The 26,339-nt window shown below is 41.2% G+C and overlaps 1 protein-coding gene across 2 annotated transcripts in view; it reads left to right on the top strand.

Moving 5' to 3' along the window:
* The window catches only part of ARMH3 (armadillo like helical domain containing 3), a 171,607-nt gene that overhangs the window by 25,399 nt on the left and 119,869 nt on the right, over window positions 1-26,339 (top strand). For both annotated transcript variants that reach the window (XM_058697566.1, XM_058697567.1), the window contains exons 9-19: window positions 4,341-4,397; window positions 5,481-5,524; window positions 7,037-7,097; window positions 9,580-9,626; window positions 10,161-10,236; window positions 11,825-11,918; window positions 15,267-15,368; window positions 19,077-19,135; window positions 21,817-21,882; window positions 22,768-22,837; window positions 23,911-23,971. In XM_058697566.1, the coding sequence (XP_058553549.1) occupies window positions 4,341-4,397; window positions 5,481-5,524; window positions 7,037-7,097; window positions 9,580-9,626; window positions 10,161-10,236; window positions 11,825-11,918; window positions 15,267-15,368; window positions 19,077-19,135; window positions 21,817-21,882; window positions 22,768-22,837; window positions 23,911-23,971 (737 nt within the window). The remainder of the gene's footprint in view (window positions 1-4,340; window positions 4,398-5,480; window positions 5,525-7,036; window positions 7,098-9,579; window positions 9,627-10,160; window positions 10,237-11,824; window positions 11,919-15,266; window positions 15,369-19,076; window positions 19,136-21,816; window positions 21,883-22,767; window positions 22,838-23,910; window positions 23,972-26,339) is intronic.

Below are 26,339 nucleotides of genomic sequence, written 5' to 3'. Positions count from 1 at the left end.
GTTGTTGTTGTTCGTGGTGGTGGTGGTTGTTATTTATTCTCCTGTTGAGTATGATGATTAGCCAGGATTGGGAACCACTGACCTAACACATCTGTTTTGAAAGACTGGACTTTTGTATGTTGGATTTCCTTAATGCGGTCCACTTGTGTAAGTATCACTGTTGGTCTGGGAACTCTTTTTTGATTTTAATGGAGAATTGAAGACAGAGCCTTACTCATGTCAGTTCTGGAATTCTCTTTGTTCCTGAGTTAATCAGGGACAGATTTACAAGTTTTTGAGATGAAGAGCAGAACTCAGAGATTTGTATTTGATTTTATGCCTCTACTTGATTCTTCTTAAAAGGGAGAACACACAGAAAAGGAAGGTGGGGCTCACGGAAGACCAGGGGCCTCACTGGGGATTGCTTTGGAGGGATAGGGAGCATTTGGCACTGGGCTCTGGACACTAGGGGTTGAACCCAGAATCCAGGAGCTGCCTTGAGGTAATCTGACTTTCTTCACTTAGCGAGTAAAAGTGCTATGGGAAATGAGCCAGCTGAGGGAGGCTTTTCGTTTGTGAGCTTCTGGATCCTCAGTCAATGATTTTCTTTTAAGATTTCTTTTCTTATAATTTAATTTTTAAAAATGTTAATTTTTAATTTATTTTTATTTTATTTTTAATTTTTAATTTATTTTTTTTATTTTTATTTTAGTTTATTTTTGAGAGAAAGAGAGAGGGAGCGAGAGATAGAGCACAAATGGGGGAGGGGCAGAGAGAGAGGGAGACACAGAATCTGAAGGAGGCTCCAGGCCCTGAGCTATCAGCACAGAGCCCAACACGCGGCTCAAATCCACGGACCACGAGATCATGACTTGAGCCGAAGTTGGATGCCCAACTGACTGAGCCACCCAGGTGCCCCTTAAATGTTTGTTTATTTTTGAGAGAGAGAGAGTGTATATACGGGAGAAGGGGAGAGGAGCAGAGGAGAGAGAATCTTAAGCAGGCTTCATGCTCAGTTCAGCACGGAGACTGAGGTGGGGCTTGATCCTCATGATTGGGAGACCATGATCTGAGCCGAAATCAAGAGTCAGACACTTAACTGACTGAGCCACCCAGGCGCCCTTAAAATTTTTTATTTTTAAGTAATCTCTACCCCAGCGTGGGGCTCAAACTCACAACACTGAGATCAAGAGCCACATGCTTCATCAACTGAGCCAGCCATGTGCCCCACTTAGTGATTTCTGAGATGGCTCTTAGTCAAGTCAGGAGTGATGGGTAACAAAATCTGGAGCTTATTCTTATAAGGAGAAGTATGGAAGAAGGGGAGGCTGTGAGAAAGGAATACTTAAAGAGGGACTGGAATATGTGGAGCAATGTTACTGTGTTAGGGATCCCAGGAGTTGATTGCTTTAATTTTCTTGGAGTAACTTACAAATGGTGTGTGGAGCTACTAATAAATATGTGATGTGTCACCAACACCTGTTTTGCTGGTGATCTGGAGGGGTTGGCATGGCAGCCATTTTGATCTCTGTCATGTGTAAAAGCCACTGTGGCCTTATTACAATAGCAAGAGAAGTAACTGAGGAAAAATGCTGGAGATAGTTAATGAAAGTTGAGTTGTACGTTATAGGAAAGCGCCATCATCAGTAATGAGTATTTTCTGAACATTCTGCTGGATGCAGGCCGATCTGAGGCAATGGCTTGGTTTCTCTAAATGTGAACTGAACCCTGGTTCGGCCCAGTAGGGCTCTTTGAAATGTCGGCCTGAAAAATTAGACAGGGACAAGGAACTAGAGAAAATCATATTTCTGGAGTGAGGTATGCATCTCTAGTCTGTCAGAAGCCTCAGAAGAATTAGTATAGTAGGCAAGGGCAAGCTAGTGGGCATAATTTATCTGGGCTTTGCAGCTTTTGATAGAAGTCACTCACCAGAAACCATTAAGGAAACCTAGTGACCATGGAGCAGGAAGGTTTTTGACAGGCACATGAGGAATTCCAGATGAACATAGCAAAACCAAAAGCTGGTAAAATTTTATGCAAACTAGTATGAGAGGATGCATGCTGGGGAGGACAGATTATAGCTACCACCACAATCCATCCCATGATGGATGGGGAAAGTTGCAACCTTTTAGCAAGGTGCAGAGGGCTCCAGGGAGACTGGGCACCCACCTAAACGCAGAGAAGGCAGATAAGGTTGTTGGACTTAAGGAATGGAAGTGATGGAAAAGACATCATGTAGTAAATGTAAATAATTCTTCTTCACCTGAAATAGTGCATTCCATTTTTGTTATTTCATCTAAGGGGATAGAAGAGGCACCCCCCCCCCCCCCGCAAAAGCCAATGAAAAATGATGGGTATGGTTTAGATCAAATAAAGGCAGAACCCTATTAGAGTGATCCTGTATAGGCTCACAGAGTTTGTAATTCTGTCTTGTGGATGAGAAGTAGATTGCTTTCAGTTTAAAAAACGTGACCAGCACAACAGGCATATAGTGTTAAGGAAAATCAGTATCTGGTAGAATAGAAATTTTCACAGCATTAGGATCCTGGCCTTCTCGGTTTGCCCAGTCTCCTGTAATGACGTGACTCAGTCCCCAGTTGGACATGATGTTTCCCAGAAATTACAAACTTGTTTATTGTCCAGTTGCAAATTGATCCTTCTCGTTTTCTTTTTTTTCTTAAAGAGTTTTCCTTCAAACATGATAAAAATGTTGAAGAAGCAAATACATAGTTACCGATCATGTAGCCCTCACCGTATGCTAGATACTATGCTAAGGATTTTACATGTCTTAATTCATTTTTAAGTCTTATGGCAATCCTGAGAAAGAAAATCTTGTCCCCATTTTGAAGATGAGGAAGTTGAGCTTAGGTTAATAAAGGTGCCTAACTTGTCACAATTAGTAAGTAGAGGAGCTAGAACCCAAACCTTTGCTTTTAGCCACCTTCCCTTTTCCTCAACTGCTAAAGATAGGTTGTTCTTGGTAATCAGATGATTTTTATTATTACCGAAAACTGGACTTTTGGGACAGTGAGTGACAAGGACGTTTTAAAGATTATGCCAAGAAACAGTGACCTGTTCCTTCTAGTGTTGTTCTCTTCATTGTGGCATCTCTAAGTCAGCCTACTGCCAATTTCTTTTCCAAGGACCCACTTGCATTGGACCTTGTCTGACATCTGCAGCATCAGCAGGATTTGACTACTGGTTATAGGAAGCAGTGTAGAGAGCCTTCCTCTTTCAGATCAAGTGGCAAATGGAGTGGATTTTACCTCCTTGGGTTGTGTTGTAGAAAACATTGTAAACATTTGGGCTCTTAAGAAAGTAAAACTGCTGTCTCTTTTTCTATTCCCAGTTGACATTCAAAAGATACCCTCAGAAACTTGATGAAATAAAGTCTATGTGGGGGGTTTCCAAGTTTCTCAGTGATGAGTTTTCTTGGGTGCTGTAGAAACTACCAGTATTGTTCTTTGCTTCCCTTGGGTTAAAATTGGTGGCTGATCTAGGTGAGGTCTTTCCTTACATCCCTTGTGTGGGATGTTTTTAAGGTGAGCAGGTCATTTGCTCTCATTCCACTGGTAGGATATGGCCCAACTGCATAATGAGTTTAAATATATGTCCATTTCCATATGCTGCCCAGCTGAGATTGGGTCTGGGAAGACTCAAGAAATCTTCCAATGTTGTAAGTGATGGGACAATCATTAAATCCCAGTGTTCTGACCAGATTGTAGTTTGGGTAATTACATCTTTTTTTTTCAGTTCCCCTGCAGTGTTATTTGGGTATCAGATCCATAAATGGCCTCTCTGGCTGTTAAGCAGCTGCCACTTTCCACCCCCAAGGTGGCTTTGTTTTACGGGTGGGTGAATCAGTCCTTGCATATAGTTTGTGGAATGGTTAGGGAGCCTTTGGGATGAGACTGTAAGTTAACAACTTATACATCTGTGCCTTATGGCAAAGAAGCTTTTATGTTCCCCCAAGACTGCTGTCCCTATGGACTCAGATTATTGGTAGGATAGGACGAAATGAGTTTTGTGGAGTGTTCACTTCTTAGAAATAAATAAGATGGAAAGATGGGAGAAGTGGTAGACATAGGCCTGGACCGATCCAGCCTAGAGGAAAATGCAAGTAGAACAGAACTGGGGTGTGTGTGTGTGTGTGTGTGTGTGTGTGTGGCGATTGCCCATGCACACTGAGAGATTTACTGGAAATGGGGGGAGTCAGTTGGCAGAATGGGTTTGATTTGGGTATTAGGAGCATCACTATAGAGAGAGGGTCTTATAGAACCATTTTTGTTAACACTTTGTTAAATAACTAATGGGTTGTTAACTAAGTCAACTCACCTTGAATCTCTTCTCTTGTTTAACAGTCTGTGAATCCTTATATTGTGAAGCTGTCTATCGTGGATGATGAGGCTACGCTCAATGTGAGTATCTAGATCCTTGTATGTTGTTTTAAGTACTTATGTTTGTTTAAGTACTTGATATTTAGAACAGAGAGCAGAGAGCTGTTGTGTTAATTTCATCTGGCTATAAAGAGGGAATTGGTCTTTTCCTTTTAGAGCATCAGTGTGACTATTTTATTGTCTTTAATCTTCTCATCATGGAAGGAAGGTATGAAGAGACGTTTGTTTGCTAATCATGATGAAATGGTTGGTTATGTTTCATGTTACAGTGTGCTGAGGTTGATGATCCTATAGAGTCAGTAAGTTACATTCCCAAGAATAAGAAGGCTTAGATGATATATCAAATCACCACGATGTATATACTTTAGATATCTTACAATTTTGTATGTCAGTAAAGATGAAATAAAAAAAAAAAAGACACACCGAGGCTTAGAAGACTAACTGATGGGAGATCCCTTCTTGTAGAACTAGCTAGATGGCATTTGCAGCCCAACTTGGTGAAGCTGAAGCATGGAGGATGGTCTCTGTATCTGTTACATGTGTCCTTGAAAATTTGGGATCGAATATCTGATCTCTGACTAAGGGAGGAAGAAGATGACCAGGTGTCAGGCATATTGCCCTCTTCATTCTTCTAATTTATCTTATGAAAAAAAAAGCACACATGATTCATCCCATGGCCTTACTTGATCTTTGTGTCCTGTTTATTAGCGGGTTCTAAAGGGAAAGTGGATAAGAAAATGGATGCATCTTCCTGGTAACTTCCTGTTTTCCTGTGGCCTGAAAGAGAGTGGCTTGTCTCTAAGCACCTTCATTTAGCGTGAGACTCATTGTCGCTCTTACTGTGACTGTTTTAGAGACATGAGAGCTTTTTGTTTGAAGATTCTAACTTTGTCTTATCTTTTGAGGTGAAAATGATCCCAGTGAAATTGTCAGTGATCTGGGCTGGTCTGTTTTGTGCCCCCCACCCCCTTGTTACTCTATTAAAGTAACATTAAGATAGTTAGATCAGGAAAATCTGGACCCCAGGACTGTATTTAATGTTTTCCCTGGCCTGGCATCACCACCAGCCCCTTATTTCACCTGTGCTATCCTTTTTCTTTCTAGGGAATGGGACTTGTGATTGCCCAGGCTTTATCTGAGTATAATAGGTAAGTCCACTGTTCCAGAAGGGAAGGGTCTAATTTTCGTTTGAATTGGTTGAGTAGAGAACAGGTTTGCTCCAGTGCTTGGGTGAATTTCCCTTACCTATCCTAGAAGAGTATTCTTAGATTTAGCTTCTGGTAGACATATTTGCTCTAAGCTCAGCTTGATGGGCTTAGCAAAGGTGGTTTCTTTTTTCTTTCTTTCTTTCTTTCTTTCTTTCTTTCTTTCTTTCTTTCTTTCTTTCTTTCCTTCCTTCCTTCCTTCCTTCCTTCCTTCCTTCCTTCCTTCCTTTCTTTCTTTCTTTCTTTCCCTCTTTCTCTTTCCCTCCCTTCCTCCCTCCCTTCCTCCCTTCCTTCCTTCCTTCCTTCCTTCCTTCCTTCCTTCCTTCCTTCCTTCCTTCCTTCCTTCCTTCTTTTTGAGAGACAGAGCATGAGCAAGGGAGGGGCAGAGTGGGAAAGAGAGAGAATCCTAAGCAGGCTCTGCACTTCAGTCCAGAGCCTGACATGGGGCTCAAACTCACAAACCATGAGATCGTGACCTGAGTTGAGACCCAACATTCAGACGCTTAACTGACGAACCACCCAGGTGCCCCAGCAGGAGTTGTTTCTAATACCAGGGGGAAAGTAGCCACCAGGTTAGTGTCATCTTTTATTTAAGCAATTAGACACATTTTTTTTTTTTTTTTTTTTTTGCAACCTTTGGTATTTTATTGCAGGGTATTTTAACTTGTTTTCCAGCCACAAGGAGGCTCTTCCATTTAGCACGATGTATCATACAAGTAATTTTCTATGTAAAAAAGGTTGCGAAGCACCACTTTTTTGTACACTTAAAAAATAAATAAAAGGAGAAAACATATTGAATTAGCTCTAGTTTGGTGGATACTTCTTTTTCATCAGGAATCAACCGCAGCTTCCCAGAGTCCCTGTCTTTTCTGAGGGCTCTCTTCATTGATGCTTGTTTTCCCTTTTGCTTTGGATGAAGAAGGATCTGGTATTCAGTGAATGGAAACCAGAAGTGTTCCTAATCCTGGCAAGGGCCAGGCAGTATCTTTCTTGTTCCTCTCCAGACTTTGCTCACACACAATTGGATGTGGAATTTCAAATCTGCCCCATCTCCACAAATAGTTTAGCTCACAGATTTCCCTCCTCTTCCTTCAGAAACAAACAAGATTTTCACTCTACAGCCTTAAAGTAATTTCACTGTTACACTTTTCAAGTAATAGTCTGTTTGGGAAATAACTGGATCAGCCATATGTTAGAGCAGTTTCACACGTTTGCAGCTTGCTTTCTGCCTCTCTCCCAAAGTAGCCAGGCATTTTGATACATTCCGCCTCAAGAGCAGAGGCATGCATGCCTCTTAGCTTGCAGGGGAGACTGGAGTGGCTACATTGTCATAATGCTTTTGTTTTCTGGAGTCACTGAATTCAAAGAGTGCCCTGCCCTGATTATCTAGAATGCCAAGGATGGAGACATACTTGATAAATAATACTAAAGTTGAATTTAGTTATTTTTGTTCAGGCAATATAAAGACAAGGAAGAAGAACACCAGAGTGGTTTTTTCTCTGCTTTAACAAATATGGTAAGTCCGACTTGTTTTTTCTGCCTTGCTCAGCAGTCTTAAGGTGTCTGCAGGGGTAGACAAATCTGTACTTAGAAGTTCAAATGTTTGAGATGATGGCATGATGAGGGGAGAGTGGCTCAGAGCAGAGTTTTGAATGTTTGTCTTTGAGAGAGAGAGAGAGAGGGAGAGAGAGAGGGTGGGCGCAAGCAGGGGGAGGGGCAGAAAAAGGAAAGAGAGAGAGAATCCTAAGCAGGCTCTAAGCTGTCAGTGAGAAGCCTGTTGCGGGGCTTTATCCCATGAACGATGACATCATGACCTTAGTGGAAATCAAGAGTTGGATGCTTAACCAACTGAGCCACCCAGAAGTCCCAAAGAACAGATATTTTTGAGAGCTGTATCTCTTTTATTGATTCCCAAATCCAAGTGAGATAAGGAAAGGAGAGCTCCGATTGCTCTGGGATTGATTTTTTTCAAATTAATTAATTCAGTTTTATAAAAGCTAAAAAAGGGTACACATTAAGCCAGACTTTTGCTTCCTGAAGAGCTGGCTATGTTTGAGGACTGACTCTACAGAATATTGAATAGGAAAGTTTAGATCTTAGCCCAGCCCCGAGTGTCCCTTGGCTGTCTGCTGTGGCCACTTGATCCCTCATAGCTGGTCCTGGAGTTGAGGGATTGATGCAGTGGATTTGACCCACTTATCTAAAGATTTAATGGACTGAGAGGTCCATAGTTTAGGAAAGTTACTGGTCCATTTTGCAAGACTTCTGAATAAGGTTTCTCAACCTTGGCACCATAGTCATTTTGGGCCAGGTAACCTGGGACTAATATTTATTTTATTTCATTTCATTTTATTTTATTTTATTTTATTTATTTTATTTTATTTATTTTATTTTATTTTTTAATTTACATCCGAGTTAGCATATAGTGCAACAATGATTTCAGGAGTAGATTCCTTAATGCCCCTTACCCATGTAGCCCAACCCCTCTCCCACAACCCCTATAGCAACCCTCTGTTCTCCGTAGTTAAGAGTCTCTTATGTTTTTGTCCCCCTCTCTGTTTTTATATTATTTTTGCTTCCCTTCCCTTATGTTCTCGTTTTTGTATCTTAAAGTACTCATGTGAGTGAAGTCATGTGATATTTGTCTTTCTCTGACTGACTAATTTTGCTTAGCATAATACCCTCTAGTTCTATCCACATAATTGCGAATGGCTGGGACTAATTTTGTTTAGAAAAATTTTTTAATTTACATTTATTTATTTATTTATTTTTGAGAGACAGAATGAGACTTATAGCACAAGGTGGGGGGGAGAGGGGGCAGAGAGAGAAGGAGACACAGAATCTGAAGCAGGCTCCAGGCTCCGAGCAAGTGCTCAGCACAGAGCCCAACACGGGGCTCAAACCCACGAACCATGAGATCATGACCTGAGCCGAAGTTTGTCACTTAACCTACTGAGCCACCCAGGTGCTCCCGCTGGGACTAATTTTTAAGAGATAAATCTCTCAGGTCTTAGATTCTAGGGAGATTTAGAAAGTCTTTCTTCTTGGACATTAGTATTCAAGTGATCAGCTGTAGGGCAAGACAGTTTTTGAGTTCACTGCAAAAAATAATCATCCATCTATCCCCGAAAAGGCAGCTTTTCCCCCTCAATGCCTGTCATCTTCCCTTCTTTCTTAGAGTCTACTCTCAGAAAAGGATCTGATAAGCTCTTTAACTCTGAAGCATAAGTGAATAAAGTTTCTCAGAGGTCAGAGCAATATGAGCACTGTGTTGGTATTTGGTTAAATGAATTGGATATAATTATACTGCTCCCAGGGATCCTGGCCTTTTAGCCAGGAAGGAAAAGTTTTGTATGAAACAAAGGAAGTTTGAGCTGCATAGTTTGGGAGCATCAGTAGGCAGATGGAAAAGTATTTTTAGAGGGATGGGCATCTTTCTCAGTGCCTCTGATATCACACATATTGGAGATAGCCTACTCCATTTACTTCTTTGGCTGCCCTGCCTACAACACAGACTAAAGATTTTATGATCTGAAAGTGGGTCTCACATAGACATTTCTGGTCTGAAACCCAAATATTCCTCCGAAGATGGCTCTATGTTGGATGAAATCAGTGTGCTTTCTGTGGTGTTCTTTATAAGTTAGTTTCTGACTTCAAATAAACAACTTTTGGGAAAGATGCAGAGTGACAAGGAGGTCTAGGTTACCATTTACTTGCTGTCAGCGGTTACTGAACTTACACATTGAAGAGGAGAGCTGGACCAAAGTCCTGATTGTTCGTTTTAAGGCCCCTTGAGGAAAGACAATTTAGTGGAGTTCTTGTGATTCTTTGAAGATCTTTAAAGTGGGCTGGTTTTCGTCTGTAGGATGGGTGGGCCAGTTCCCTGTTCCCTCAGGCTGCAAGCAGCTTGTCCTTTCACTGGTTTAAAGGCTTCACCGGCACAGAGCCCCTTTCACATTTCCCTGCTATAAATCTGCAATTCCTCTTTCCTTCCACAGGTGGGCAGCATGTTCATAGCAGATGCCCATGAGAAAATCTCAGTACAGTAAGTGGCTGACATTCTTGTGCGGTGACTTGAACTCTAGGGTGGGCTATCTGGCTGGATAGGAGTGTGAAACGTTACCTCTTGTTAATCTTTTATGGATTCAAACTTTTATGGTGATTTATCAGATGTTTCTTGGGTTGTAAACAATAATGGACCCTTAGAAACCACTCCTTTGGACATGTCTGTTGAGCCCTAAGAAGCTGAAAAATGGTTCTCAGCTGTCTCTGGAATGAAATGAAGGGGGGCTAGGTGTCTGAGCCAGTTAAGGACTTAACTGAATTGGGGTAGAAAAATGAGAAGGAAAGTAGGGAATGAAGGGAATAAGAACTAGTCCTAAGGAATTAAAATTAAAGCCCTGACTCCTTGCCTATATACCCTTTACATAAACCCAACAAGGAAATAAAGGGAACATTAGAAACTCAAAGGGATTGATAATGAGGAACTTGGGTGAAATTTTATCTTGTTGGTCATAGTGTTTTAACTCTTCCACTGTAAGAGCCTCTCCAGTTTGTTCTCTTTGTTTTCTTTCTTTAGAACCAATGAGGCCATCCTTCTGGCACTTTATGAAGCTGTTCATTTAAATCGCAACTTCATCACAGTGTTAGCCCAGGTTGGTTATATTAAAAACTCCAATCCTTCTTCTCCCTGAATTTCATACAGATTCACTCCATTGAAAAGCCTTGCTGGCTCTGCCCGTTTAACCCCTGCTTTGTGTTGGTAAGTGGTAGTAACAAAGAGTTGCATTAGTTGCCTCTGTATCGGGTTGTCCTCAATTATGTATGTTTCCATCTAGTGCTGAAGCGGGTCTGATAGTATGCAAAGTTAATGGTTTTGACCAGTCTACTAATTCATTTGACCAGTTTACTGATTCTGTTAACCCAGACAAGTTGAGATTACTTCATTTTGCTCACTGGCAATTCCCATATGGATTTTTATGTCAGGCTTTCTGCTTCCTAAACCACCGTGGAATTGCAACTAGAGATAAAAGAGGCCAAGTCACTTGTCTTATTATTTCACCAATTTCCCGAGTACAGAAGTAAAAAGTATCGTATCTAGCATAAGGCTAGCTGTTAGGAGAAAAAATGGTCTATGCATATTGAAAGCAGGAAGTCACAGGATCCTGAGTGCTAGGTCACTTCCTAGCTTGGGATGTCTTCAGTAGTTGGTAGAGAGGGACTAAAACAGGCCAGGAGCTCAAGTGCTGGCCATGAAAGCTGTCTTTAAAAATAGATAAAGTGTTTGTATCTTAGAGTCAGAATGTTTAAAATATGTATGCAGGTTTCTTTTAAAAGAACGTTTGTTTATGTTTATGCTTTTTTCTGTCTCAAAGGGCAGATGTGTACGGATGGAATCACTGATGGAGTTTTATTTAACAACAACAACAAAATGAGGCCATGCTTAAAAAGTAGTGTGCTGGTTTAGGCTCTGCCTATGAGGACACTTATTATTTATCAAGACTGAGAACATGAGAGATTTTATCCACCATTCTCATTATGTTTGTCTGCTGTCTGGTGTCTGTCACTGATGTTAAAGGAGGGATGAGGAAGGTGAAAGGCTGGAAAAGCTGTTGGGGAGGAGAAGGGAATAGCTGCCACTCAGCTTAATTCTCAAGAGCTAATGTGACAGAGGTGGCTAAGGAAGGTCAGGGACAGAGGAGTCATCTGTTTGGGTCCCAGTGGATGTCTCCCCCATGTCTCTGCTTCCACACTGTACACTCTTATTGGTTGTGGAACAGGGAGACTGCTGTCTGCTAGCTCTTTTTATAACATCTCTTATCCACTTGCTTCGCCTGTACTTATTCGTCAACTGTGTGGTCATCGAGACAGTCTATGTATGTGTTTTAGGTTGATCTGATGAGAGGAGTCCTTTCCCAGATTCAGTGAGGACTGTAGATGCCCTCTTTTTGGTAGAATAATCTCAGGTATTTGTTTACCCCAGTTTTTTATTTGCATGGTTCTGCAGAAAACTTATGTAATGGGAACTTAGTTGCTTAAAGAAAACTTGCCCACAGAGCTTCTTACTAGAATTTAGCAAGCATCAACAGGAATCACATTCTCACGGGAACTCAATGCAGAAGCGGTCCCTCCTCAGTGAGCATTCCATCTAATTATGACGCCAGGAATACCAGAAAGACTGTTGTGGGGAGGCTACTCAGAACTAGGTTATGTCTTTTCTTACCTGCTTCTGTTCTCTTTCAGAGTCATCCAGAGATGGGCTTGGTGACAACCCCTGTCAGTCCTGCTCCGACAACCCCAGCCACACCACTTGGGACCACACCACCCTCCTCTGATGGTAAACCCACCACCTCATGTTTTCTTGATTAATACGTTCTTGAATCTTTCAGGGTGAGTGTAGCTGTGTTGAACAAAGAACACAGTTGTTAATTCTTTCACCTAAGAAATTGTCTGAGGTGATATCCTTTAGGACTTCTGAAGCTCCAATGGAAATTTTGGAAAAGATAGTCAGGTGCTTTTCTCTGTGTTAGAAGCCTGTCCTCAGGAAATGCTTGTAGAATCATGGAGTGCTAGATCTGAAAAGGACCTCTGAGGTCAGTGATGCCTGTCTTGCCAAACTCTCAGGATACTTGTGAGGCGCTCATGAGATACTTTATGAAGGTCTCTCTGAAATAAATGTAAGATAGTAATGTTATCTCATGTTACCATTGGTCAAATGAGGGAATTGAGGCCAGAGAAATAAATGGTTCACCTACTGTTAGTGAGAGTTGAGCCTAAGATCCAGGACATGGGTCAGGGCAGGGACCATGTCTGTTTTGTTCACTATTGTCTGACCAGTGTAGTGCCTGGCATGGTCACTGCTTAGTAAATATTAGTTGAGTACATGCATGAGAAAGTGAACCCTAAGATATTACATACTGATATGTGTCTGCCAGCACTCACAGGGGGAAAATATCAAGCTTTGAGTGTATTATAATTGGAATTTGGTGGGTATTTAAGACTTCTACCCCTAACCCCCCCTCCCCACCCCCCACCCCACGCACGCACACAAATTTCCACTTTATAAATTTTATGGCTGGAACTTAAGAAAAAGGTAGCAGGAAAGAAGTTATGAATTTTGCCCAATAAGCTTTGTTGTCACCTGAGTGTGTTCGATAGAGTACATTAACCTAAAAAAAATCTTTGTTTAATACTTGATGTTTTACCTGAAATGTTTACTGAATTTTGGGTAAAGAAATATAGGAAATCCAACTTTGATCCTTTCTCTGTGCCTCTCTACTGTCTGTACGAGAAATGGTCTTGTTTGATCTGCCTTTTCTCCTTGAAATTTTCATATAGCACCTGTAGCAGTAGCATTTCAAGGTAGTAAAAGTGGTGTTGGTACAGAAGAGTGTCAGGAAGGTGCCATTCGTACTCAGGTCTGTGGTAGCAAGTTGGATCTGTTTGGAACTGAAAGCCAAATTCCAAAATATCTTAGTGAGAAGGAGCAAGTAGTAAGGATTGCTTACTTGTCTTTGCTTTTTCAGGTCACTGAATAATCCAATGGAAATACTGTTCTTTCTCTTTAAGGATGAAGCCTGCCTGGTTACCATGGATATCAAAAGCCATATATATATATATGTATATATATATATATATATATATACATATATATATATCTGAATTCCATGTGATGTTGGGGTTTGGATGCTTCAGAGAACTGCCTTTCAAACTGTTCATTGTGAACACTCCACCCACACACTTGATTATGCAATGGCAGGATTTGTGCTTACTTACCTACAACCAGTTGAGCTTTTATTGTTTCTAGTGGGAAGATGGAGTCAGCCCACTTTCAAATGACTGTCTCCCTTGTCAGAGGCTGCTGGGAAGAATTATGAAGCCAAAGATCAAGGAATAACTCTTCCTTAAGAAGGGGATTTTAATTTATGAGGGATTTTATTCTATTTCTTCTATTTTGTCCTTTTTCCTCTCTCCTAACTCATTTCCTATCTATAGGGATCCTAAGCGTTATAACCTTGTTTCCAGGTTTTTGTCTTTAATTATGTATAGTGGTGCTCAGTGGCCCAGTTATATTTAAAGGTATGTCACTGAAGCCATTATTTTTAAAAGCCAGGAGTTTAGATGTAACATTTGTTCCCAGCTCAGACTTGACATTTGACAACTCAGCCTTGGCATGAGAGGACTTTCTGGTAAACTAAAAATACATATACTTCTATATTTCTGCATATTACATAAGACATTTTTCCAGTTACTGCTGTGTGTGAGTGGGGAAAAAAGTCCCACTTACCAGTTAGATTCCTCTTTGTATTGGACAAAGGAATGATTATGGGCTCTGAGCTTCAAAATAGGCTTGTAGTAGTAGTCTCAGGTCATTAACCCATAACGTGAATTAAGACCTTTTAGTATTTGAACATAAAAATATATTTGTCTTTTATTAGTTTTGGGAGGCTGAACTATGGGAAAACAGCCAAGGATTGGACATGCTAATTTCTTCTCATAAGGCCTTCTGTTGTGCTTGTTGTGTGTTATGGAACCATTATATGCAAATGTTTCCCATTGTTAATAAATGTTCTCAGCATACATCATAATAACTCCAGAAGGATCCACTATGGTTGTGAATACATATTATGAGTAATATCCCAAACTCAGCTGAGTCTTCACAGGTGAAAATACTGCAGAAAGCTATAGATTTTCTAGCTTGTCTGAGCCATCACGAGCCTCCTTTTGCTTTATATTATGTCTACGTGTAAAAACAGTTAACAAGATGTCTAAGTCTAATTTAAAGTCTTAGAAACTTGATATATCTACATTAAGACTGTTCTGGGGCCATCTGACTGGCTCAGTTGATAGAGCATGAGACTCTTGATCTCAGGGTTGTGAGTTCAAGCCCCACATTGGATGTGGAGCCTACTTTAAAAAAACAAAAGACCAGAAAGACGATTCTGTGTGGGTTAGCCCTGGTTTGGTCCCTCATTGTTCATTACAACTGTGGCTCAGAGAGTGGGGACAAGGGGTAATTTCTCTTGGAAATAAGAAGTAGCTGGGTGTATAAAACTCAGTTTCCAGGCTATCCCAATCAATAGTGTCCACCTGTTTTCAGTATTCTTTTTCAGGTTCCATTTCGGGGGGCCGAGGCAGGGGAAGAGATTAAGGAGTAGAATTTGCATGTAATTCTGTCTTAACTTTTTTCCCTTCCATCTTGGGTATTTCTAGCCTAAAGTCTTATTCTTAAAACTGAGCAAGATTTCTCCTTATTAGGAATGAATTGTCATTTATTTTAAGTAGGAGACTCATCAAAGCAAGGCTCATTTATATTCAATACAGATCTTTCCCTTAGGTACAAATCAGAGTGCCTTTAAGAAGGGCCCTGAACACTTTTGGGTTACTTGACGCTAAAAGCAGAATCAAAAGACCCTTTTTAGGATGTTGGGAGAAAAGCACTGTTCCCGGAGACCTGCTCTCCTATATTACAGGAAAGGTATTGGTCTTGGGACCAATCATGGGAGTAGGAAGGGCTCTAGAGGCCTAGGAACAGTAGCTAAGGGTTTAATGCGAAGCACTTGGTCCTCCCTCTTTCGTGGAAAAAGTTTATTTGGTGATTTTTTGTCTGCTGGCAAATTGGCTATGTAAGTAGAAGTCTTAGAATATGTTATAGGCTAAATACATTTCATCTGTTCTATTCCAGTTATAAGTTCTGTGGAACTCCCACTGGATGCAGATGTACAGACCAGTAATCTACTCATAACCTTCTTAAAGTATAGCTCGATTGTCATGCAGGACACCAAAGGTAAGGCAGGCTACCTGGGGGGCTCAGGAAGCAGGAGGTGTGGCAGGCAGCTACTTAGCTAGAATCAAGGAGCAGCATTAATACTTTGAAACTTTGGATGAACTGTTGGGGCCTCCTGTACAGGGTGATGGTCCTGATTACTGGAAAACAGTGATTTCTCACTGCCAGATGGCAATTAGGTGGTGTTGGGAAAACCTGGAGCTGGAGGGGGAGTACTTCAAAAATAGAACAGGAAAAAAAAATTGGTCTTTACAAGAACTAGCAAGTGATTTTAGCAGATTTTGGTAAGTAGATGCAAAGTCTATTGTGTGGGAAGGGGAGGGATTAGCATGCATCAGGGACTTCCCTTTTGAGGACAAGAATTGGAAGCATCAGCTTGTGGTGAGAATTCGTGGACTATTGTACTGAGTACCGTAGGAAGAGGTGAGATTGAGAAGGACAGTGTTCCTTAACACTTAAAACAGAAGTGTCCTTACCCATCTAGAGATGTAGAGTGGAAGCAGGAGGGGAGTGGCTGTTGGAAAAGTTTGAGTTTGTTGTCTCTGGTCTCCTGTTCTTCATCTGTTACATCTATAGTCTTTTAACTGGCAGTAGGGAAGGGTAATAGTTGGGCTAGGTGTGAAAGGGGATTGGGAGGAAATCCAGCAGATTCTATCCAGTATGTATCTCAGTCCGCTCTGAGCGGAGCGGCAGAGATGGTTGGTGGGCCTCTGAGACTCAGCAGGTGAGATCTGGTAGGCCAGGATAACAAGACTTTTGTGTATTTATGTTTCCTGGGGCCCTGGCTTCTCCTTTGTGGAGGGAGATAACCTCTTCCTTTCTCTAGAAATGTCATAGCAACCACAGAAAAGACTGTATAGATGTGACCCTGCAAATGAACTTGTAGCTTTGCTTGCTATGTAACAGTGAACTGAGGCCCGTGGAACTTACTTTCAGCTCTAATGATTTTATAAACTTCTTTGTCCTGGTCACTTTGTCGTACATAAAATAGAAGGCAAAGTTGAGGGCAGATTAATGGTAGCATGGGTGGTCTCAGGCTGTCTCTCTGAACTCAGGCTGGGATTGGTCTTTGCCACAGTCAGCCTAAATATGGCAAGGGGCAGTGTTAGGTATGATGGAGAATTAACGTCAAACATGGCTTCTGTGAGACTGAGGGAGTGAGGAACAGAAGAAGAAAAATGTCTCCTGTGCTACATTGGCCCAGCTCTTGCTATGTGTTAATCCCCTGACCTTCTGTATGCCCTGACTGATAGGATCTCATTATGATTTTAGGAGCAATAGAAGCAACTTTGTCTTGGCTCTGCTCTGTCCCCCTATCCAGATATTAGCTCTTTATTCTTTATTATATATTATTTGATACCTATAAAAAGATACTTCTTATATGTATGAATATTAAATTATGAGACTTATAGTAAGCATAACAAATAGCACAAGTTATGAAGCATAATAAAACAAACATATATAAACCTGCTACTCAACCTGAAGAAATCATGCTTTTGAAGCTACCTGTGTGTCCTCTACCCAGTTGTTCCTCTCCTCTCCATTCTCCAAAATTTTATCATTCCTTTGATTCAGCTCTGCTTTCAAAGCCTTTTTCTCCCGAGGTTCTTCTAATTTGGGGTATTGTTACCTTGAAGGAGTATCTGATTAATCTTAAAAATAGACATTAGGCGGGGCATGCCAGGGTGGCTCAGTCAGTTGAGCATCCAACTCTTGATTTCGGCTCAGGTCATGATCCCAGCGTTGTGGGATCGAGCCCCACCTTGGGGTCTGCACTGGGCATGGAGCCTGCTTAAGATTCTGTCTCTCCCTCTGCCCCTCCCAATCGCCCTCTGCCCCCTGCCACCTTCCTTTGCCTCTCCCCTGCTCGTGCACGTGTTCTCTTGCTCTCTAAGATAAAAATAGACAGTAGGCAAAAATATTAAAAATATATATGTATATCTAAAATGTATATGTGTATATATGTATATCTACGCAGACTTTAAAGTTGATTCACCAAAATTTTACCAGTTAGGACAAATGGGTGGGGTGATTAAACTTGTTTTTTGTTGTCCTTTTTTTGTGCTTTTCTGAGTTAAAAAAGTTTATAATGAAATATGCCTTCGTTTTGTATTCAGAAACACTTTTTTTTTCTTAAGTGGAGAGATAGCGGCAGGCTTTTTTTTACAGGAGTTGCTTATCAGCTTTTGAGGAAAGGGAGGATAGTGCCAGAGAAATTGCAGATAAGTAGAAGAGTCTCATGAATCTAGTTTTGCACAGGCGGGGGCATTTCTCTTCTGGCTGCCTAGGAACTCTGATGTAAGCTCTGGGGAATGTCAGGTAAGTATTATTACTGTATTTGCATTGTCTATGAGAAGAGATGAATGTATTTCTGGACTACAACCCCCATTATGCCTTCTAATTGTCAGGTTTTAGTTGATTTTATCTTTGAGGCAGTAGCAGGTTAATGTCAGGGTGAGTTCTCTTAGCTCATTTCTATAGCACTGTAATCTGTTAATAGATCTTCTCTCAGAATGGACTTCAATCCGGGTCCTGTTAAAGCTGATTTGAGACATCATAAACCATTTGTCCTTTTTGGATATTCTGGCATGAACCCTCTTTTTGCTTCCATTTCACCTCCTCACCCACAAAGATCTTGGAAAGTAAATAAGCTTTCATGGTTCTGGTAATTGGCAGTGATGGAGTAGCTCTTTCTTGGTCATTTGTGTGGGTCTAGAGCCCTGCTGTTGAGGTTACCTTCTTTTTTATTTTTATTTTTATTTATTTATTTATTTATTTATTTATTTATTTATTTATTTATTTTAACGTTTATTTATTTTTGAGACAGAGAGAGACAGAGCATGAACAGGGGAGGCGCAGAGAGAGAGGGAGACACAGAATCTGAAACAGGCTCCAGGCTCTGAGCGGTCAGCACAGAGCCCGACGCGGGCTCGAACTCACGGACCGTGAGATCATGACCTAAGCCGAAGTCGGACGCTTAACCGACCGAGCCACCCAGGCGCCCCGGTTACCTTCTTTTTTAATAACTAGAATGTGGGTCCTGGGAGACCAGGGACCTTTGTTTAGTTCAGTGCTGTATCTGTAATGCCTAGCACGGTGCCTGCCACATAGTAGGTACTAAGTAAATATTTGTAGAATGAATAATTTTGGCAGGAAGGAAAGAAAAATGATGAAGAGTTCACAGCTTTTCTGGTCATAAATAGTGTGCACAGTACAAGGAAAGGCATGGGGTGGACCCTGTTCTTCAAGTAATTTGTTTCTGATTCCACTGCCAGTTTGCTATGAACAGTTATAAAACCTTTCCAGATTTTGTGGGAGGTGGATATGGAAGGTGGTGCTTCTAGCTGGTAGATGGGAGGGGTGGGGAAAGGACCTGACTATTTAGAAGCAAAGGGTTGATATGGAAACAAAGGGCATGGCCCTAATGTGGGCCATGACAGTAGGAACCATTATATTAAGTAGATGGCTCTCAGGAAGGTGGTTAGTGGTCCATCAGACTGCCAGAATATTTTAGAAAAAAAATCTTCTGGGGGAATTCTTTTGCCAGGTAGAAAAGCAAGAATTACGCAAGTAGAGCCTTGATTTTCATTCAGGAATTTTGTGAAAGGGGGGGAAAGTAGAAATGTTCATTTTGATGGTACATATCTTTTTCTGTATAGAAACATGGTTTGGATGATATGGAGAGAAGGGTTTATTTTTTCTTTACAGATGAGCACCGACTTCACAGTGGCAAACTCTGTTTGATTATACTTACGTGTATTGCAGAGGTAGGTGCTGCTAGCCTTCTGATAGTAGCCCATCTCTTACAGGGTGCTTTTTTCTGCCTTTTTCTTGTTCCTGACTTTTAGGTTCCTAAAGCTTGGGAGGGAAACTCTTTCCTCTTTGTTTGTCTCCCTACATTCCTCCCACTAGAATGTAAGCTCTGAGGGGCGCCTGGGTTGCTCAGTTGGTTAAGCCTCTAACTCTTGGTTTTGGCTCAGGTCACGATCTCACGTTTTTTGAGTTTGAGCCCCATGTCAGGCTCTGTGCTGGCAGTGCAGAGCCTGCTTGGGATCCTCTCTCTCTCCCTCTCTTTCTGTCACTTCTCTCCTCGTGCTCTCTCTCTCTCTCTCTCTCTCTCTCTCTCACTCACTCACTCAAAATAAATAAAGTTAAAAAAAAAAGAATGTAAACTCTGATACCAAGTACTTTGTCTCCTTCACCAGTGTGTTCTCAGTATTCTCAGCATCTAGCATGTAATAGAGGCTCAATTAGTATTTACTGGATTAATTAATAATGAGTGGTGTTATAACTTCGATAATTTCAGACTAGAAGATGTGAGGTCTTAAGAGTTTTTTTTTAATGTTTATTCATTTTTGAGAGAGAGAGTGAGTGAGCGAACATGACTGGGGGAGGGGCAGAGAGCGATGGAGACGCAGAAACCAAAGCAGGCTCCAGTCTCTGAGCTGTCAACATAAAGCCCCATGTGGGACTCGAACTGATGAACCTGTGAGAAGTTGGACACTTAACCAACTGAGCCACCCAGGTGCCCCCCCTTTTTAAAAATTTTTTTAATGTTTATTCATTTTTGACAGAGCATGAGTGGGGGAGGGGCAGAGAGAGAAGGAGAGCGAGCTCTTAAAGAGTTTTAAATAACAGACTTAAGCCTCTGTAGAAAAAGTGATAATGCCCCTTTGAAGCTGCCCGTGTTGGGTTTTTTGCATTTAGCAAAATGAAAAAAGGAGCCCAGGGTGCCTCGGTGGCTCAGTTGGTTAAGTGTTCGACTCTTGCTTCGGCTCAAGTCATGATCTCATGATTCGTGAGTTCGAGCCCCACGTCTAGCTCTGAGCTGACAATGAGGAGCCTGCTTGGGATCCTCTCACTCTGCCCACCCCACTCTCCCCACCACTTGCTCTCTCAAAGTAAAAAACTTAAAAAAAAAAAAAAAAAAAATGGAGCTCAAGTTTCCTGTGGGGAGTTGGTGGAGAGAAAAGCCAAAGAGAGAATTAGAACCTGAGTAAAGTTGGGCTGATTGCAGTTTGGTGAAGAACAAGAACCCAAGGGTAAAAATAAAAGGTGCTTTATAAGGAGGCTCTTTTGGTTGGATTAATTAGGCCTGAACTCACCCTGCATCTTGGTGGCAACAAAGGTGTAAAAAAAAAAACCACAGGACCCAAATGGTTTCACTTAGGCTGATCCCTGGTTATGGGCAGGACTTGAGTCAATTTAGAGCTAAATTTTCTCTTCAGTTTCCTCCTTTACTATTCCTTATTTTCATCTTTTCTCTCTTAAGAAAAATAGTAAAGGTGGTCCACATGGAGTAAAGATCTTGCTCAGTTTTTCCCTTTTTATATTCTCTGTGAAAAGATGACCTACTTTTCACCAGGTTATGGGTTCCTGGTTATAGAAGAGCTGCTTGTTATTATTATTATTTTTTTAGGTTTTATTTATTTAAGTAATCTTGGGGTACCTGGGTGGCTTGTCGGACGAGCATGTCCGACTCTTGATTCCGGCTCAAGTCATGATCCCAGGTCTTGAGATTGAGCCCTGAGTTGGGCTCCATGCTGAGTGTGGAGCTTGCTTAAGATTCTCTTTCTCTCTCTCTCTCTGTCTCTCTCTCTTCCTATGCCCCCTTCCCTGGCTTGTGCTCTTTCTCTCTCAGTCTCTCCATCCAGCATGAGGCTGGAACTCATGACCCAAGATCAAGAGTCGCATGTTCTTCTGACTGAGCCAGCCAGGTGCCGCTACAAGAGCTACTTATTAGCAGTGGGCTGGTTGTAATTGCTTTTCAGAAATCTTTCTATCTTTAAAGGAGTTGTTTTTCACAAATTGTAACAGTTCTTAGTAATTAGAGTCTGTCAGATCTTCAAAAACAGTGTTGGGAAAGGGCCAAGGGATATTTATTACTGATCCACGGGTGAGAAGTTTTTGATTTTCCCTCAGTCTTGAGCAAGGCCAGAGATAGACAGGGTCTTCCCTACTGCCTTGCTGCCAGCATAGCAGTTTTCTCCTGTTGTGCCAAGCCCATTCCCAGCGGAGTACAGACCTTTCTTCCTAATTGTGGCTCCTCATGTGGAGTCTGCACATGTATCCTGCAGCCCTGATGAAAACCTTCAAGCTGTCACAAATAGAGCAGGCTCCTTGGGCAGATGGAAAGGAAGAGAAAATAAGAAAACAGATTCCTCTCAGCATTCGCCTCAAGTCCCTGTGCCTTAATTTTTATTGTTTGTAATTTGCTGAGAGATTTTTGACCAGTTAGAGACACACTGTGGAATTACATCTAAGTCTCCTGGCTTAAGTAGAGTTTGACATTAAGATTCTAGGCTCATCTCATTAGCTCTTCAACTGGTCCTTGAAAGTAGTAGTTCTTGAAGTCCAAGGATTTATAGCAAGTGTGATAGATTACAAACTGAGTTTCCTAAATGTAGCTCTCATTCCTTACTTTTTCTCCTTATTTCTATTTTTTAAGGATCAGTATGCCAATGCATTTTTGCATGACGACAATATGAACTTTCGAGTAAACTTACATAGAATGGTAGGTGTGATTTTGTTTCTTGTTTTTCTTAGAGGAAATTTTTGGTGTGTTGGCAGGATTTGGGAGGATGAAATTGATCCTACTTAGAACAAATGTGGGTGGAATGTTGTACTAAAGAACTTTTGCTTAACTGCTGTTCAACAGGCCCATGCCTGTTGTTGGAATTTTTTTTTTTTTTTTTTGCATGTCATGGAGCTCTTTCTTACTCAAGAGAGGATGAAAAGATCCACAACCATATTCTCATGGCAGTAATGTTAGAATGTATCAGTAGAAGTATCAGAAATCAGTAGATTTCCACAAGGAGATGGGTCTACGCCTTTCATTTGCAAAATGCCCTGTGACCTTTGATAGTTAAGACCACATGCTGCTTTATTTGTCTGAGAGGTGGGGGAAATTGAATTTGGAAGATCAGGGAATTTATTAGAACTTGGAGATACGTTTAAAAATATCATGTTGAGGTTTACATTTCAAACTTAACTTTTGTTTTTTGCAACTGCTACTGTTGCTGCCTCTACACAGTTACCTGCTCCTCTTCTTTTTCTTAATTATTTTATCAAAGAAAAGATACCAGTATGTCTCTTTTGTTCTTAGTAATGTCCCTTGTATAGATAAAATCAAGGTAAAAACAACAGCTTTCCCATTGTAGTATGCTCCAGTGTCCATTGGGGCTATTGTCTTGCTGTGAATTGTGTTTTTGTCACAGGCCTGCGTTGATAACTGAGAAGCATTTATAAGTCCTCCCTGCCCCACCCCACCCCCATCACTAGAAAAAGAAAGAAAAGGTAGCATGTCAGTAGAGTGATTTTATTTGCATGAAGAACATGATGATGAGCCATTGGATGTCAGTTCATGTGGCCACTAATTTCATTTCTTTTTTGTGTGCAGCCTATGAGACACAGGAAGAAGGCAGCAGACAAGAACCTTCCCTGCCGTCCCTTAGTATGTGCAGTACTGGGTGAGTCTTATCAAAATTGGCATTTTCCTGAGCCAGTGACGGATTTTCATGATTAAGAGGAGGGATAGATCCTGGTTGATGTGCTTCTCCCTCAAAGAAGTTACTAGTTACGTTTCTTCTCTGGTGTAAGAAACCATGTTTATCGTTCAGTTTGGTAAAACAACTCCAGTGACTAGATTGCTCAATTAAAGCGTTCTCTTGTTCAAAGAGAAAGATCTTTCCAGGGAGATAAATGGGTAAGTCTAAGCCTGGTACATGATTTAAGTTTGTAAAATGTTTTATTCCTGATCAAGATTTCAAATTCTTCACTCTCTTCTTGGTTCATATTGATGTGTCAGCTGGCCAGGAGGCTTGAGGTTCAAGGTTCAGCTATACAAAAATTTCCTTTGAGTAAATTAAGCTGAGATCAGGCTGACAGAGCTGACAGTAGGGGGTTGTAACTTAGGGAATTTTGTCTGCCCAGAATTCTGCATTTTCCTCAGGGGAATAATATGAACTCTTAATCCCATTTCACTTGGATTTTCAGCCCTAGTTCCTAAATCTACCTGATTTTAGAAACAGTAATTAAGACTATATAATAAGCCTCCATTGACCCAAAGCCCCACAGACCATTTCAGTCAATATCTGTCAAACTGAGCGTGATTGTGAGATGAGATAGACTGACATCTCTTTAAAGTGGAGTCTCGAGTTGTACAAATGTGATCCATAATTTCTTCTCTACTTGCCTCATTGCTCGGTTCTCAGAATATGATTTCCCTCTGGCATTTTGCTTTAGTGCCATGGTACAAAATATCTGTGCAGTGAAATCTCTTGTGTACTTGAATTTATTGGCAGGTCGAGGTATCCTTCTGGAAGTAGGAGAGTGAGCTAATTGTTACTTTACAAGTGGCAGGTAGTGCAAGTGTTGTGAAAAGTGCCTTATATAAAATAAATTTCAGTGTACGTGAATAAAGACGTGGTTAGCGGTTGCCATTCAGCATGAGAGCAAGGTATACTCAGGTTTTTTTCCCAACTCAAAGGCATGGAATACATTTCATTCTGATTCATCTAATTGTTATCCTTTTCCCATTCAGACCTGATGGTAGAGTTTATTGTAACACACATGATGAAGGAGTTTCCTATGGATCTGTATGTGTAAGTATCATGGTTCGCTTAATGTGTACAAATCTATTTTATAGAATTGAGTGATAGGAAATTTATAGTCACATTTCTATATATACTTTGCTTCAGGAAAAACACACTTGTGTATGAGTGTCAGGGAGCATTTTATGGCCTGGATTTATACATCTTTCCAGAAGGGAGAAACTGTACAAACCACAGTTTGGATTCTGCACATATCTTCATTATCCCTTTAGGCACACTGCATGGAGAACAAGGTTGATGCACTGAAGTAGTGATCATGGGTGGCTGCTGTAATCCAAAGATACAGAATACCAGCAGGCCACTTAGTCATCCCTAGGCATTGGCATGAAAGTAGTCAGAAGTAGTTAGGACGTAGGAAAAGGCCAGAGAGATAGAGTTTCTTAGCCTACATTGTCCTCAGAAGCCTAGTCAGAACCATGTTAGCTAGGTAAATTACGTATGTAGCGTCCTGGTTGGGAGATTCCTGCCTCCTGAGATCAGATTGTTTATCCCATTTCTTTAAACCAACACAACTAGAGGCAACTGAAAATCATCCTATTTTAATAAAGTTTAAGCCTTTAGGCTTTCTCTCTCATTTGATGTTTCTTCATTCGTCTTTAGTGCCTAAGAACAGCCGTGCTACATTAGTGTGATCCCAAATATGTATATTATCTTTTTTCCTTAAAACGTATCTAATTTGAGGGGTGCCTGGGTGGCTCAGTTGGTTAAGTGACTGACTTCGGGTCAGGTCATAATCTCACGGTTCATGAGTTCGAGCCCTGCGTTGGGCTCTGTGCTGACAGCTCAGAGCCTGAAGCCTGCTTCAGATTCTGTGTTTCCCTCTTCTCTCTGCCCCTCCCTTGCTCGTGCTTTTTCTCTTTTAAAAAGTAAATAAACGGGCGCCTGGGTGGCGCAGTCGGTTAAGCGTCCGACTTCAGCCAGGTCACGATCTCGCGGTCTGTGAGTTCGAGCCCGCGTCAGGCTCTGGGCTGATGGCTCGGAGCCTGGAGCCTGTTTCCAATTCTGTGTCTCCCTCTCTCTCTGCCCCTCCCCCGTTCATGCTCTGTCTCTCTCTGTCCCAAAAATTAAAAAAAAAAAATAATAATAATTTAAAAAATAAATAAATAAATAAAAATAAAAAGTAAATAAACATTAAAAAAAAAATCTAAATTGAGTCTGACAACAGAATCAGTACTTCCATTTTTTTCAGGAGAGTTGTTTCGTGAACAGCAAGGTCAGTGTACCTCACTCCAGTGCCAGGCCTGGGATCTAGGGGAGGTATAAAGGATTTTACTCTGAGTAGAGTAGCCCTCCAGCTCTTTAGACCATAGGTCATGTCATGTAGTCTTGGCTTCTTAGGTCTAAATTAATGCTACAAATTTCACGTTTAGGTTAAGTTGGTTGCAGTTTACATTTTTCTATTTGCATTTTCTTTCGAAAATGAGGAAAGAAAGTGAGCCTGATTATTTTAATTGAAAGACCATGGAAGCTTCTTTTTTTTTTTTAATGCTGATTAGATGAGTTTTTGGCTCATTTTAGGTGTATCTCTGAACCTTAGTACCTTAGGGGTCAGATTTATTATACTACAACTTTATTTGTTACTTGATTATCTTATGTTATAGTTTTAGGGTATGCTATTTACTTCGTAGTTTATTATTACAGTTGTTGTTTTCTCATTTTCCAGGTAAGGAAACTTAGACTCCAGAGATGGAGTGCTTTGCTCAGGGTTATTCTGTTAGTAAGCACCACTGCCTTTTCCTGAAGCCAGCTTTTCTTACTGTAAATTCTAGGCTGTTGCTATCCCTTCTCTGGTGTATTAGTTACCCATTGCTGTGTACAAATGACCCCAAACCTAGTGGTTTAAAACGAATATTTGTTGGGGAGCCTGGGTGGCGCAGTCGGTTAAGCGTCCTACTTCAGCCAGGTCACGATCTCGCGGTCCGTGAGTTCGAGCCCCGCGTCAGGCTCTGGGCTGATGGCTCGGAGCCTGGAGCCTGTTTCCGATTCTGTGTCTCCCTCTCTCTCTGCCCCTCCTCCGTTCATGCTCTGTCTCTCTCTGTCCCAAAAATAAATAAAAAACGTTGAAAAAAAATTTAAAAAAAAAACAACAAAAAACCTTTAAAAAAAAAAATAAATAAATAAAACGAATATTTGTTATCTCAGTATCTGTGGCTCAGGAATCCAGGAGCAGCTTAGCTGGGTAGTTTTGGCATAAGGTTTCTTACAAGGCTGCAAAGTGTTTTAGCTGGGCCTGTAGACATCCAAGACTCTAATGGGGCTTGAGAATTTGCTTCCAAGTTCACTTACATGGTTGGTGGCAAACCTCAGTTCCTTGCCATGTGGCCCTCTCAATAGGGTTGCTTGCCATGGCAGTTGGCCT

This window comes from Neofelis nebulosa, chromosome 13 (assembly GCF_028018385.1).
Source record: "Neofelis nebulosa isolate mNeoNeb1 chromosome 13, mNeoNeb1.pri, whole genome shotgun sequence".
NCBI lineage: Eukaryota > Metazoa > Chordata > Mammalia > Carnivora > Felidae > Neofelis > Neofelis nebulosa.
The sequence above is the reverse complement of the archived record's forward strand: the minus strand, read 5'-3'. Positions and strand labels throughout refer to the sequence as shown.